Genomic DNA, 16072 nt, shown 5'->3' on the forward strand with positions numbered 1-16072 from the left:
CCTACATTTACGTGGTAAATAAACATTTTGGCAATAGCCATGCTCATTCAGTCTCCTCCGCCGAGGCACAGTCCTTAACGGCTTCCAGCTGAGGTGTTGGAGACAGTCTGGAAGTGTCCACGTTTCAGGGACGTGGCAAACCGTCATTGAAGAACAAGCATTTAAGACAGTCCTGCTTAAGGTAGAACGGCCGTGCTGCAGTCCTATTCTGCTCCTGACAAACATCTCCGGATGTCCACAACCGTCGGTAGGCCCGGATAATGAACATCATCTATTATCAGCTTGAATTAATGCAGTAGCATGAGGCTTAGCTCTGAGTCCAGTTCCAACTTACCAATGAGCCGTGACTCATCAGCAGTCAAAAGGCACCGTGCGTCCAGCACAGACTGCGGCTCCTGTACACATTTCTGCTGATTTACATGCCTTGGTTTCTTATTCTAAACAGTTCAGACAAGAGCAAAACTGACAACAATATCATAACCCTCCCTCAAAATGACAAGACAAGGAACAACAAGTTTAAACAGGAACAAAAGTAATGCAATGTTTAAAAATAAACACACAAAACCAACCATAGGTGTTGCCCAAGTCATTCTGCCAACTATAATTAACCAGACTGATGAGAGTTTAACACAGTACAGGTATTTGGCCTAAAACTGGACATTGAATATATTCATGGCATCAGAGTAGCCTTCGTCGCCTCTTCAAGCAGTTTGTAACAATGACAGCTGCCAGTTGCAACCACACTTGTAGGGTTTTGTGCAAAAGGTTCAGTGCAAAACCAAAAAAAAAAAAGATAATTTTGTGCAGGTCAGTTATGGGAAGGATAGCGAGAGGCTGACCGCGAACCTTTACGCATCTTATATAGTTCTATCAGAAGTCCTTCATTTGATCTATACCAGCGTGTCAACATTAAAATCACATTTTAAGCTTATTCTCATCTGAGCTCCTTCTCACTTACATCACATTTAATTTTTACATGGTAAAATATTTTAAAACAAATCCTAATTGTTGCTGATACACTGGAGACACCAGCACAACATAAACCTAAACACTAAATGCTGGACCTCTCAGAATCACTTCAGTGGGCCAATTCCTTCAAAATTAAAAGACCTACTTTTAAATGATATTTTAACTGTTTTCCAAGTTAGTCATTCAAATACATACTGTGTTGATTTGGCCAGTTTGTGTAGAGCGGGTAAAACTGACTGTCAGCTCTAAGTAACTGAAAAACACTGAGAACACTAGCACACACAAAAAAAAAAAGTTTAGAAAAAGTGATTCCATTCTACTTCTTTGAACCAGTCAAATTTAGATCTTCACATTGTAAAGCGGTTTAGATGCCTACTGAGATGAATCGGATGATAAATATGGATCCTATAAATGTACCCATTTGTATGACTTACAGCACCCATGCAGAGAGAAGAGCGTGTGGAAGATTTTGGAAAACATCAAAGCTAATAACTGATTAGATTAGATTGAATGGAGTGAAAACAGTACTTGATGACCTGCTGTGAAGCCACAGCCGAAAGCTTATTGAGAGATTCTATAGATATATACTGACTTAAAAGTGCTCATTTAAAAAGAAAGTTACAGCTGTTGAACCTTCTCTTACCCTTTGTTAAATTTTGCTCTGATCTCACTATTCCACATTCAAATGAAATATCTGGAAGCCATGTTAAGCAAAAGCCTTTGTCCAATCACTCATTTTCTGTAAACAGTGACTCAAATTGGCGATGACCTTTCCAGAGCTGGATACTTTGGAAATGGACAGTTGTACACGTTTTCTCTCACTCAGTTGAATAGCAACAGCAAAAAACAAACAAAACAAACAAATGGGAAAATATTAATGACAACAACCACAAGTGAATAAAAATAATTGCACATTAACCATCTGATATAAAGATACTTAAAAAAAAAAAAAAAAAAAAAAAGAGGTAGAAAAAGAAGAGTATGCGCACAATAGGACAAATACAGAAACAAAATGAAGTAGGAGAAACATGCAAAATGACAGTAGGGGTTAGAGTGATTGCTTTGCACCTTTTTTTTTTTTTTTCTCTAAAGTTTCACCTTTGGCAAAGAAACGTTTCACAGCAGTACCTTACATCACACTGGTTAAACTCAGAGACAACAAATACAGAGACGGATCTCTGATTGTATTTCTTTGCCTTGACTTTCGTTGTACCATGTCCCTCTGTGGTGCTGAACGCTCGTGTCCTATGCGATCATGTATTGAGTGATGGCTCGGAGCGCGTACAGCAGCTCGGCCTGAAGACGTGCCTCCATCACCAACAAATTTATATGAACCTAAAAGACAAAACGACAGGAAGATTGGTTTTAAAACACTTATGAAATACTGTTTAGCCATTTTAAGTAGATGGTATATTTTACTATTCTGTTCCATGGAAAGAACAAAATAAAAGTCATACAATTATCAAATTAAAAAAAAGTGTTTATTGTTGAGTGTCATATTTGATACATCAGGCATTTATAGCTCATTTAGTATGATAGGATAATATGGAGCTCAAACTAAAGTTGTACTAAAAGGGCTTTTACTTGCTAAAAAATACATACTATCAGTCAAAACAACAGAATGCATGAAGTAGATTGAGTGCAAAATGTTTTTAATTTAGAGAATTTCAACATCAAATATGATACATTAGGCTTTGTGGGGTTAAGTAGATGCTATTGAGGTGTACGCAGCACAAGTTTTGATAGGAAATCACCTTCTCTGAAGCTTTGACAGTGGCCCAGGACAGTGGGCATAGAGGGGTCTTGCTGGAGTCGGGATAGCAGGCCACAGCTTTAATATAAAGTTTCAATCCACGATCCAGTAACCGGTTGACTTCCCCATAATCGTAATCATCATATCTAAAAACAAAAGTGTCAATGTAAGCGCTTCCTTTTTTTTGTGGCCTTTTTCAGCATTTTCGAAAACTAGTTAAGTCACAATGTGTGAGTGTGGAGTTGAAAGCTTGGCATTAGACTTAATTTCATGTTGTTGTTTTTTTGCATTCAAAATGCAAACTTGTGGCAAAATGCAAAAGTGCAAAAAACCAGAGAACCTGGGTACCTGATGCCGTAGATACAATGAATGTAGTTCCAGATGGCTCGTTTGAGATCGGGGCTGTGAGGGAAAGGGAGGGAGGCCACACTGCGGAATCGCTCGTCCAACAAGTGACCTATATCAGAGTAGAGCCTGTTCACCAACGAGAAGCCGTGATCCTCCCATGAATAGTCCTGCACAGAAAGATTAATAAATATAGCATTCATAACACATACTGTGGTATTTTAAAGACTGCTATAGCAATTTCTACAATGGTTCATAAACTACCATTCAACAGTTTGGGGACCAGTAGGATGTCAATGTTTCTGAAAGAAGTCTTTATGCTCACCTAGGCTGCATCAGTAATATTGTGAAATTATATCGTAATACAAAATAACTATTTTCTACTTTAAATGTCTTTTAAAATGTAATTTATTCCTGCAATGTCAAAGCCGAATCTTTAGCATGATGTCTTCAGTGTCGCATTATCCTTCAGAAATCATTCTAAAATGCAGATTTGCTGTACAAAAAAAAAAGAAAAAAGAGAAACTAGTCATTTTTAAAAGAATCCCAAGCCGTTTCACGTTGACGTCAACACGAAAAATTAGCATATTGCCCGCCCACTTGTTGGTCTTTTCGCATTGGCCTGAATGAAAATGCTAATTCATTTTGCCCCTAGGTGCCATTTTTGGAGCATAACATTGTACACAAAGCACAAAGTCAGACCAAATCACCACAGATTAGAGTCACATAAAACAGCAGATTGGAAAAATGAATCGTTGAGCAAGTAAGGGAAAAATAAATGCATATTATGAGACAATGAATGTTTTTTGAACTTGCATGCATGTCAACCTGTTGTTGGGGATCCAAAACTAAAATATGAACATCATTACCCATAATAGGAGGACTTAAAAAAAAAACGTTCTTATTTTTGATCAATATAATGCATCCTTTCTGAATACAAGTATTCATTTCACACCCTAAATTTCAATATAAATTGGGATAAATAAAACTGCTTTTAACTACAGGAGTTGCATACGATTCCCATTCAAATCAAATGTAGAAAGCCTACTTGAATGAAACTTGCATTTGAGAGGATTGGCAGCAGCACAGCGCTTCCTTTTAAGGTTTTGAGAGTAACATTAAGTGCTGACAGTCTTGAGAAGGAAGGGCATGAGCTGTAATTCTGACCCTTAGTACCCTTTTATGCTACTACTTTTGGTAGGTGACACCCAATGCAAAGCCCCCACCTGCACCCGGAATACTTGGAAATGGTCCTCCTCCCGTCTGGCAAATTCCTGGTAGCCGAATTCTGGGTCTGTGACGAAGCGGTAGGGGTCTGCGGAGAACTTTGCCTCGTCCTCCTCCTCCACATCTGATATGGAGTTACATTTGAGAAAGAGAAAAGCAGGTTACGAAAGAGGGTCCATGAGGGAGCGTTATATACACACAAGAAAAGGCCCTTGTGTAAAAATAACGCTAAACACTTATCCCAATCCAAAATTACACATCCTGTTTATAGCATCATTGGGAAACATGGTTACACGACACACTGGCTTAAGACTGATGAACAATATCTTACCTGCATGTAGGAGTGTCTGCGAATGGAGTCTGTCTCCTTTTCTTTCCTTGATCTCCTCCTGTGATTTTTGAATTTGTTCTCGAAGGTAAGCGACTTCACAGATGGAGTCTAAGGACTAAAAAAAAAAAAGAGAGAAAACAATGCAGGTTATGTCTGTATTAACGGACTTCACATGGCTTGCACACTGCCTTACCGGAGTGTTTGAAAAAATATTGTTACTTAAGTGCCAAGCTGATATCGGAGTAAAAAATAAATGTAAAAAAAATGATAGCAATCTTCCTACAGTGTTGATAGTGTCAACTCAATTCCCAAGCATTCAAGTGGTATCACCATGATCAAATCCAGCCTATTATAAAAATTACAGAAGAGCAGGAAGTGCTGTAATGTTTTGATATATATATATAATTTTTTTTTTTTAAACCCAAACAAACCTAAACCTAACCTTGTTTACCAACTGAAATGAATGATCATCCGTACCCTTCGTCGTGGTGCCTTCTCTGTGGGTCCAGCAGGGGGTGGCGAAAAGGTGGTGTTGCCATTGGCAGCGTCACAGAGACAGTAGCCAGGAGGTGTGCCATGATGCACTCTGGGAGTGGGAGTGGAGTCCGAGTCAGAACCAGAACCGAAAACGAAACTGCAAAGGGAGTGACAGTGGGCCAGCAGAACCACGGCCTGAACCAGCTCTGCCAGAGACCAGCACTGCTCTCCTGTCTTGAGCAGAGCCTGTATGTGAGAGCGTGCCGTGAGCCAAGGCTGATGGGCCAGGACCTTGTTGATTTGATCAAGGTGCTGTAGACGTGGCGGTGCAGCCTTTAACCCCTGAAGCCATAATGGGTCTCCGCCAACACGCAGAAACTGAGCCGAGTGCAGAGATACCAGGTCCCTACAGTGATGCCGAGCTGCAGCCTGAAACACAAATACATTTATCATTTAACCCGAGATATGACCTGAGCCTGTGATTGACTGTAGAGCATGTTCATACCATGATGGCAATGTAGTGGCGGTAGGGCAGGGGCAATGGGCCATCCATATAGAGAATGTAGTGCTGTGTGCGCAGGAAACTCTCCAGGTACTGTGGGTGAGAGGCCATCTGCTGAGACACCGTGTCCAGACGCCCCCTGTTGACAAGAGCCTTCATACACATGAGAGAAGCACGGTCTTTCTCAGAGTTCACCATCACCTGCCAAAAGAAAAAAAAAACAGCAATGAGAAATGGACAAACAAAAAAGGCAGGAAAAAAAAGCACTTTGTGAAAGAAAAACACCTATTCAGTGTGTTTTTTTTTTTAGGTTAATCTGAAAGGAACCACTTTAAAATAACTTTCACTTGTTTTTTTTGCGGCATTCCTCAAATAGTTCCAAACAAAAAAATAAAGTAGTAAAGGAATAGTAGCAAACAAACAGTGAGTCTGCCACGGGTCCTGCGGGTATCGAGGGACATTAATAGACATTCCACACTAACAGCAACCTACTGCTGTTTCAGACCAGACAGACGTCTGTCGACCTCAATCTCCTACTTTCACACCCCAAGAAGCTTAAAATACATCCAGATTATAAAAATGGCAATGGACACCCTACCCGAGTTTAATCACAGACACAACTTGGGAGTTGTGGCTCAATCGTCCGTATTTAGCATAGGAGACTATTTTAGACAATTTGTGGAAAGGAAATCGATCTGGAAATGCCAAATACATTGTCCCGCTGTCCTTGTTTGACTGGTGTTGAGGATTGAGATCTGCTGATTCAAGTCTTCGTGTTTTTAAATGCTGACTGTGAAGGCCAACCGAGGCCTTGTGCCTGCGCCTTTGGCCTGCTTTGTGTCTGAATGTGGGATTATGGAAATCCTGCCCGATTTCCGAGCACCTCGCAGAGAGAGAGAGACAGAGAGCAGAGGAAGAAAGAGGAGATTGGAAAATAGTGAGAGAGCAGCTGAAGGAATTTAGAAACAGAGCTGGTGAAAACAGGCTTGATTGGACTAGAAAATGCATTTAAAAAAAAAAACGTACCCATTTATTGACATTTATCAGTGCATAAAATTCTAAAGAGAGTGTTTTATAAATGTGCACCAAACTGTGGTTGCAATCTCTACTTTGAAATTACTTCATTTTTCTGTTGGTGTAACATAGGCTGCGTGGCTCGGGGGAAAAACAATTCAATTTCACAATTCCACACAGAAATGCGTCACATTATTGAAGTTCAATGCAATTTGAAGGCCATTTTTAAAGGTCAGCGAAACATTTTGACACAATAGTGGTAGATATTTAATTAACTAACACTAACTAATGGAACTACAATAGCTCTAGGGCAACAAAGGTAAAATATTACCACAATATTTTTTCCCCACATCATTCGATATCAATATTTAATCCCAATATTTAATCGCATAATATAAATGGGGAAGAAAAGGCCTTGAGAGCAAATGTCTACACTACTTTTTAATTTAGAGTCCCACAAAATCACTTAGATTTTTTTCCCCCTAAATTGTGTCCAATTATTTTCTATCATTATTATTACTTTAATAAATACATTTTATTATATAATTAGTAATATAACAGTGAATTTCTTTAAGTTAAACCAAACTCTTATTTTGTCAGTTGGTCATCAAGACCTTTGAGTTTCAGTTTGCTTTTGATAGTTTTTCAAGTGAAATGGCGAAATGCTGGTGAAGTTACTCTCATGCAGCTCTGCAGATGAAATTCATGTGAACTGTCCTCATATGATGAGACGACAGATGCTGAAAACATCACGACAAAACTTTTAAGTGACACTGACCTGATTGTCTAGATTGTCTAGTAGGCTAAATATTAATTTTCTCAAATTTATTATGGATATTGTGGATCGTTTCCCCAATGAATATCTTTTTATCGTCTACCTCTAGTCTTGGCTTTCATTTCTTGTATGTGATATGAGATCAGTTGTAATGTTTGACCGTGAAAGGGGTGGCCTCCGCACTTCCTTCGAGTAAATCGTTCCTCCGTAGGTCTGGCTGTAGTTAGTCATGGCGATGAACGGGTCAGTTACACTTTCTAGGCTGGGGGGAGAGAAGAGGATGAGCTCTGACTGGACGCAAACATGAATGTGGTCACGTATTGACTGAAATCTTGTTACATAGTTACGGGGGACAACTGAGAGCCGTGGCCAAAACAGCTCCGGGCCATCATAACTCTTCCTGACAGCACTGAAGATTCACACTGACAGCACGGCACGTACAATCCCTTTTAATCACTACACATTTTGGGTCTCCAAATACCACTTAAAAATCACATTAAAGAACTGATAGCAATTAGCCAACTGAAAATCTCCATGTTCTACAGTGCTAAGTCTTGTTGGGGAAAATATGTGGGTAATAAATTACACCCAGGTCCCAGCTCCTTGCTCTTCATACAGTGTCTTACAGAAAAGAGAGGGTTATAAATAGTCCTAGAGGACAGCTGAGATAGCACATGCATAGATAAGTAAGAAACGCAATTCCCGCACAAGAGATACCATGAAATAACAACAAAAAAAGGGTTTTACTTGCAGGACGTCAGAAATATCTCTCCAGACAGGTTCCTCAAGTAAATGTTCATGAAAGGGAATGAACTTAAACACTAAACCGTCGGTCAATATTTGCTTCTTAACCCAATTTAACACGCAATTCAGATGAAAAGTAGTTTAGCACTGAGGTGCAGAGAGTGGATTGTCTTCTATTGGGAAAAGTGTCAGACTAACCTGTTTCCTGAGGTTTTTTTAATGTGTGAAACTTCACATTTAAAGTCATTTAAAAAAAAAATAATAAAAAGAATTACACTACATCTGGTTGATGACTAATTTTAAGAGGCAACTTGATGAAACAGGAACAAAGACAGACACTCTCTTCTATCAAGGAAAAAATCTGTGTCAAGGTGGCGCTGAAAGCTGTGATATATTTCTGCCTGAGATACAGGTGTCTTGTCATTCAATTCAGTCGAGGCTTGCAAAACATGTGCAAGCAATACATCCCTTACAAAGCATTGCAGACTAACATTACACTTACCTAGAAAGTCTGGCATTTATACTCCAGATCAAGTGCATATCCAGATCGGTTTCTGCATAACTTCCATACATTTGTTGTGTCCCAAATGACACACCACTGCTGACTAATATATGAACTTTATAAAGTTATTTTGTCATCCAATACTGGAATCTAACAGCCAGTTTCCCATGTTACAAAAAGAAAGGCTGCAACATTTGAGTGCAAGAAATGTTCAACATTACACACTTCATTTTTTTGGTTAAATAAGGGCATCATCTTGGTATATGTTTCTTACTGGAATTTCCAGTGTTAACATACTACTGTAAAAAAAAAAAAAAAAAAAAAAAAAAAAAAAAAACCTTTTTCAATTAAAACAAAGATTCCAGGACACATTTTACAAGAAAATAGCTACTATTTCAGTCTTCGATTTTCAATTTTTGCAACGGTTTGTAAAATTTACCAGCAAGTATTTATACTAGGGCTGTAGCTATCGAATATTTTCGTAATCGAGTATTCTATCAAAAATTCCATCGATTAATCAAGTAATCGGATAAAATGCGTTTTTGCTTAATTAAAGTGCAATATTAATTATGCAAGAGAAAATAAAGACTCCTGGGTCTCTTAAAATTAACAACTTAGTTACCTTTTTTAGAAAAAAATTTTTTTTTTTATTTTTTAAATGCATAGAATGCAATCATCAAAAATAAACATTTAATTATTACCCATTGTTTCTCTGTCTGTACTTGTACTGTGAACAATGACAATAAAGTTGACAGATGAATTAAGTGCATTTAACCATTCAATTGGGGTTTTAAATAAAGCATTTTCTGAGATGCACATTAAACACATAAAAAATTAATTTATCTTTTAATTATTGAAAATTAAGCAAACTTAACTTTTTGGTAAACAAAGGGGATTTACTATTAAAAATAAAACATGGAAGAAATGTTGTGTGATTAAACCTTAAAAAAATAATGTTTGATTTTTTTTTTTAGTAGTAGGATATATACATTCTGCTGAACAATAGTGATACATATCTGGCAAATACTTGTCTTTAAACCGGACTTTTATTTTGACGGATTGACGTACCTTTACAGTTGTGTGTATGTGATGTGACGCTAGTTTTACTCAAATCAAACGGTCAAATGCTCATGAAGTGACTGTCAGAGCAGTTCTGGAGATGTTGTTCATGTGTTCACGTCCTTATTTAGTGAGACAGCAGAAGCTGAAATCACCGCGAGCGTCACGCGCGCTTCAGTGTGTGTAAATAAACGAAGAAGCGCTTCTGCTTCATTCATTAACAGAGACACGCAGAACATGCATGATTCATATTTAAATAGACTGTTCCAGCTTAATATTTACAGATATTCCATATCGTGATTTGTAAGTGCAGTGACCTATTTTTGATTAATTCATTCAAAATTTGGTTCCATTCCGCGTTAAACTGTAAATTCCGTTTTTATGACTGGATTCCGCGATTCCCTCCGCGTTTTCTGCATCGCGGAAATCATAGGGCCCTAGTTGTGGTATGCCAGCTCTCTTGCAATGGACATACATTTGCCGCGCCCTCAAATCAAAACACTACTCCGTACAGTATGCCATTTCGGACGCAGCGCTTGTGTTAGAGCTGAAACAACGAATCGATTTAATCGATTAAAATCGATTATTAAAATAGTTGTCAACTAATTTAGTCATCGATTCGTTGCTAAATAACTTTTATTTGCCGTAAGCGGCTCATTTCGTGCATATTTCAAATCTGCGGTGACCAAAGTGTGGCAGTAATGAGCCATCGGAGGTTTTACTCAGCCAGTACAACAGGAGAAGTAGCGAATAGCCAATAGCTGGCCTTGTTTTATGTCACGTGCTTCCCGAACAGCGTCTCTGCAGCCATAGACATCATATGATGTCTATGTCTGCAGCATTCAGCGTGATGTGGGAGTACTTTACATTGAGCCTTTAAAAAAGAACCTGTAAACTCTGCACTACTGCACTGTTTAAGGGGACGTTCACATATCGCGTCTTTTGCGCGCTCAAGTTCGTTATTTCCAACACCACACCGCATCGAGTTAAAAACATTTAAACTTTTCAGAATGCCGCAACCGCACCGCGGGTCATGTGACAAGAACTAACCAATCAGCTTCATCCTTTCCCGTAACAACGTTAAAAGCTCAGTCAAGATGAAAGGAACAGCTGATCATAGTTGTATATGGATTTCCATTTTGAAATAAATTTAGTAGCAGAGTTACTGCAAGCGATTTTTTTGAGCTACAAATCCATTTCTCCTTTGCTGAAATTTCCGCGTCTTCAAGGAGAGAGCACGTCATAGTTGCTTAGCAAAGGCAGATGCCTCAGGGGCGCTTCTGCCCGAGCGCTTGGGAAAGGAGGAGAAAGCGGTGCGCCTAGCGTTTTCCACGCGTTTTTAGGCGCGATTTGTGAACTGCCCCTAAGACTTTCATTTGTGCAGATTCTCCAGTACAATGTTGTTTGCAAATGTTTAGTCGTAAAAGCTGATAACATTGCTTTTTAACAGTTAACATTTACAGCTTTGCAAACATGTTCTGTGATCAGTTTGTCGTTTACCAGTTCAAAATTCAGTCGTGCAGCCTAATTATGACTGAATGAGAGAGGTAAATGTAGATATTTGAAATGCACTTTTTTTTCTAAGTATTATTCACTGCTCTTTTTCACACAGCAGGTTTTTTGTGTGTGTCCTATTTTTTTTTCTGGACAACCTTCTGATGGATTTTACTTTAAATTGTGAGTTCCATTCAGGTTTCATGCCATTGGCACTTTTTTTGAAGGATTGTTTACAATTTCACAGCAAAAGCTATAAAGCTTTTTCCCAGTAAATAATAAAATACAATGCACTGCAATTTTATTCTGTTTTATCCTTATTCTTCGTGAAAATATGTTCTGAAAGATTCCTTAATAAGCTTTGTTCAGGATGTTGAACTACTTTAGGAGCTCTAAGGACTGCCATGGTGAAAACATTATTTGAAATCTCCTTGTGAAATTTGCTAGAGTATGGGTCAGTGTTCTGATTGCAGAAGAGTTCGACAAAGGATTACTAACACAATAAAACAACTCCAGGTATATTTTTGATGAGGATATGACAGTGCAAAATGGTTAAAATCTCTTAAATCTATGCTGAATGATAAAGACCATTTATTAATAATTTACTTGGGGAAAAAATGGAAGAAACTAAAATATAAGTACATAAACCGATTAATCGTAAAAATAATCGACAGATTAATCGATTATCAAAATAATCGTTAGTTGCAGCCCTAGCTTGTGTCTCCTTCCGCTTTGTGGGTGACGTAAACACGTTGTGTCACAGGAAAAAAATCATTGCGAAAGAACCTGACGTGAGATTTAAAATTAAAAGAGGCTTCGAGGCAGAGGAATTTGCCTCGATCATTTTTTGTAATAGAGTTACTCGAGGAATCGTTTCAGTCCTAATTTATACTATAAAATGGCATAGAAAAGCACATGAGTACGTGAATTGTGATGTACCTACTGTTGAGATTTTAGAAGCATTTTGTGCTGGGAAAAGCTCTAAGAATATAGAAGTGAAAATATGGTCAACCAAGAGTCATATTGGCAATAAAGCACAAGCCACAAGGCATTTAAACAAGACTGAGATGTTGAGGTCAGCCTCAAACAGCAGTACAAACACTATTCTCCATTGGGACGCAAGTACAAGTGCACTTTCCCTGGTAAACAGATCACATGTCTTCGAGCCTGGTCGCAATGCCCAAAACTCCTCAGCGGTGACCCAGAAAAACAGGCAACTGCACATACAGATATATTCAACATGCTATCGTGGTAAATTTCATAACCCGTATAAGCAGCCGCAGAAAATCGCAAGGGGGAGTCTTTATCCCTGAAACGAGACAAAACAACTTGCAATTAACTACTAATGAAACTTCAGAGGGAAATTAGAGACTAATGCAAGTCATATGAGAAGCTGAGAGACGCTCGCACACCCACACACTCAATGAAACGCTGCAGCAGATGCTGTCAACCGAGGTTTTTGTGTGTATATCAATCTGCGATTAACAAGAGATGTTGGTTAAACTTTTCAATTAGGGTATAAAGTTCATACATAACAACAGCACGGTTCATGTTCAACCGCATAAGGTTATTTTGAAATTTGGGGCGATTTTTTTTGTCAGTACAGGATGCCTCATCAGCACCAGTAACATGCACCGACATGTCTTTACCAACAGTCAACACGAAACAGGAAGTCATTCTCATATCCTCTTGGCGAGTCCCTCAGATTCAGCCGAAATCTTGTTTATTGGGTAAACGTGCCACATACAGCAATCATAATTCCTGTTTCCATGAACAATGACAGCATACACGTCCTTTACATAATAATTCAGTTATTTGTTGCGTTAAAACAAGTTAAAGTGCTACACAAAGCAGCATTTGTGTGATATATTAGAAAGACACACAAAAAAACTGCAAGATCACTCCATGAACAAACAAAACAGCATTTAGATTTGAATATATTTGCATATACTCTTGCGTTTAGATTTGAATGGGGGGGGGGGGGTAAGAGCAAGTTGCGATATTCAATCTGCATTCCCAGAAGGCCTGGAGGGCTCAGTCCATGACATGCGCAAATGCCCCAACTGCTGTTGCACAAACCCCATCTCTCTCCCTTTCTACAAAGGAAACACTATTTTGGCTTGCCAACCTGGAAGCCAGGAAGAAAAAAACAGCCAGCTGCACCTAACTGGGGGTTGGACTGAAACAAGGCCAGCAGCAAACACACACACACACACACACACACGGCAAGCCACATATGGATGCAGTCATACAACCAGGAAGACTGACATTAACACAAGCAGACAGTGTGACATACATTCAGCAGCTTGCATGACGACAGATAGTGAAGTAAAGGCAGATTACTGATGAATCACATTTCCGCATGGGAAGTCCAACATTTGGTTTGCTGGTAAAATCAGTTGTCTGTTATGTTGTCATCTTTGTGTTTTTGTGGTCTTAATATTCATGGTCAGCTATGCGTCAAACACATATCTTTAAATAAGCTACATAATGAATTGCAATACAAGTTTAAATTATACCGTACTGTTCTGACAAGGTTACAAAAGCAGTTTGGAGTCAGGATATTAAAATGCTCTCTATGTGAAACACATCAAGGAGCTTTGAAACACGTCTTATAATACTTATCACCTACAGATATTTTTTTGAAGAGTATCTTTTATAAATGGACCAGTGGTTAGCTGAGGGCAGAAGAGAAAACGAGTTTTTAATGTTAACAAACCAAGTACAAGCCTAGGGTATTTTCTTATGGGCTGACAAATGAGAGCATATTTCTGAGAAATGTTTAAAAGGCACATTCCTCCATTGTTCTCGTGTGTGCGCAGGAGACAGTGCCCCCTCAGGCCACAGGAGGAACTGCGGGCAAATGGGAGAAAAACAACTTTGATTGGCAGTATATCAGCATCATATCACACAAACGGGAGAAAGAGAAAATACTCACACAACAAGACCAAAAAGTCAATCGTGAGGAAAAGTCATTAATACATTTCCCCGTGCAGAATGTCGTGTCACGGTTTACGGGTTTAACTACAAAGGGCTTTGTGTTTGCCCGACGCGAACTGCGAAAAATTACACTACGACAGCGCCACAGACAAATGACATTGTCATTTTCACAAAAGCTTATACGCAATCAGTTGATTAAATATACTTAAACATGAAAATAAACACAAAACGAAGGAAACGTTATGAGTTGAATGATCGAGAAATGAATGCTTCTATGTCGATACGAACCCAAAAATACTCGATCAGTTGTCTACGTGTATAAAACAGAAGATTCTTCTTACAAACAATTCAACACAAAACTCAGACAGTGTAAAACATACAAAACTTCAACATGCCAACATCAATAGAAAAGCTTATTGTCATGAAACGTTAGGTTTAGATGATTGGTGAACCCATAACCGTGACTTGATCTGCACCAAAGGCTTTCAAGATTGTAGTTTTAATTCCTCGTGGAGCTTTAATGTTTAAATACTGTTAATACTTGTGATATATTTAACAAACACATACCTTTATGAGTAGTCAAGTTGCAACGACACAATGGCGATCTAAACCAAACTGAAGCATATGCACGACAAAGAAGCTTATTAAGATGATCTCTGTCATGAACGCAATGGATTTGCACAGCTTTTCATTCCACAAAATACAAAACAAAAAGACCAAATGTGCCATGGGATCACTATTGTTCAAACGAGTTCAAAGCTGCCTTAGATTTCAGATGAACTGCAGCACAAACGTTAACTCCAGACTGCAGCTTTAACGTTACATTGTGAAAACACTTTTATCTTGTCAAAAATGAAGTCAATTTCAGGAATAATAGATACTGAATACAATGAACTGGCGTTTAAAACTCGTAGCAAATGGTCATAGGTTAAAAAGTGGCGATCAAGTTAACAGCAGACTGATCTTTTAAATATATGTGAACGACATTCGTGTATGCTAGAAAATAACGGATATTAACGTAAGTTACTGCGACGAGTCTTTTCTTTCAAAGAGCGACTTCTGAATATGTATTCAAAAATAATGACACGTATACGTTTGAGAAGCGTTTTAAACACGAATGAATGAACGACATTAAAGAGTTGATGCTTTTGTTAAAGTAACGTTAGATGAACTGTCAACTTTGAAACTAAGTTACCCAGCATGAGTCTAGATAACCTCCAGCTACGGTTTACAGTTATTATCTTCACTTCAGATAACGTTATTTATGTTACCTGATTTTGCACGAATTGGCACTGGGTTCCAAGGCGATAGTCCATGCTTTTCGTGCAGATGATCATTTTCCTCTCTGTATGAGCATGAATGCGACTCCTCTGGCTTTCTTGGTTCTTCTCAGCGACTCGCTAACAAAGGCCGAGCCGCTATGATCTACATGCCCGGACATAGAGCTGCAGTGTCACTGGGCGAAAAAACTATTGACTGACACCTCCACAGCGATGGCATCCAATCAGAGAGATAGGGGGCAGGCCTAAGAGTGTAGTGCAGGCCAATCAAATTTTAGTGCGAGCCAATGAGCGTTGACATGCGGTGGAAAAATACAAGTTTGTTAAACACGTTAATCCCGCCTACTTTCATGACGCAATGCAGCCAGACAAACTGAATATTTTTTTTTTATTAAAATAAAGTAAAATAACAATTGTAAACATAAAGACAAAGTAAAATAAAAATAAATAATTTTGCCAGGGTAACAAACACCAGCAGCATAATAAAATTACATCTTAAAAAGACACAAAGGAAGAATGTAAAGATACAGATTTCATTACTTTTTGATTAATGGAACTTTGTATAGTTTCCAAATATTTATCAAGGTCAATTCTGATTAAAGAAAAGAAAAGTTTAGAGCCAGTAAACTTGACAACTGATTACATTACAGCACTGTGTGA

The 16072-nt window shown here is 38.5% G+C and overlaps 2 protein-coding genes across 3 annotated transcripts in view; both read right to left on the minus strand.

The window, feature by feature from the left end:
* LOC132109490 (uncharacterized) overlaps positions 1–16072 on the minus strand; it is a 106931-nt gene that overhangs the window by 16548 nt on the left and 74311 nt on the right. The gene's annotated exons all lie outside the window — the stretch shown is intronic.
* Positions 1265–15610, minus strand: LOC132109488 (sestrin-3-like). 2 transcript variants are annotated; one of them, XM_059515591.1, is made up of 8 exons: positions 15404–15610; positions 5608–5805; positions 5103–5531; positions 4626–4740; positions 4294–4418; positions 3071–3237; positions 2724–2868; positions 1265–2304 (listed from the first exon to the last, which is right to left on the minus strand). In XM_059515591.1, the coding sequence occupies exons 1-8, from the start codon at positions 15467–15469 to the stop codon at positions 2215–2217; spliced, it is 1335 nt and encodes a 444-aa protein (XP_059371574.1). In that variant the 5' UTR covers positions 15470–15610; the 3' UTR covers positions 1265–2214. The 2 variants fall into 2 exon arrangements, with proteins under 2 accessions (XP_059371574.1, XP_059371576.1); XM_059515593.1 differs by lacking the exon at positions 15404–15610 and adding an exon at positions 14700–14830.

This window comes from Carassius carassius, chromosome 29, assembly GCF_963082965.1.
Source record: "Carassius carassius chromosome 29, fCarCar2.1, whole genome shotgun sequence".
NCBI classification, from domain to species: Eukaryota; Metazoa; Chordata; class Actinopteri; order Cypriniformes; family Cyprinidae; genus Carassius; species Carassius carassius.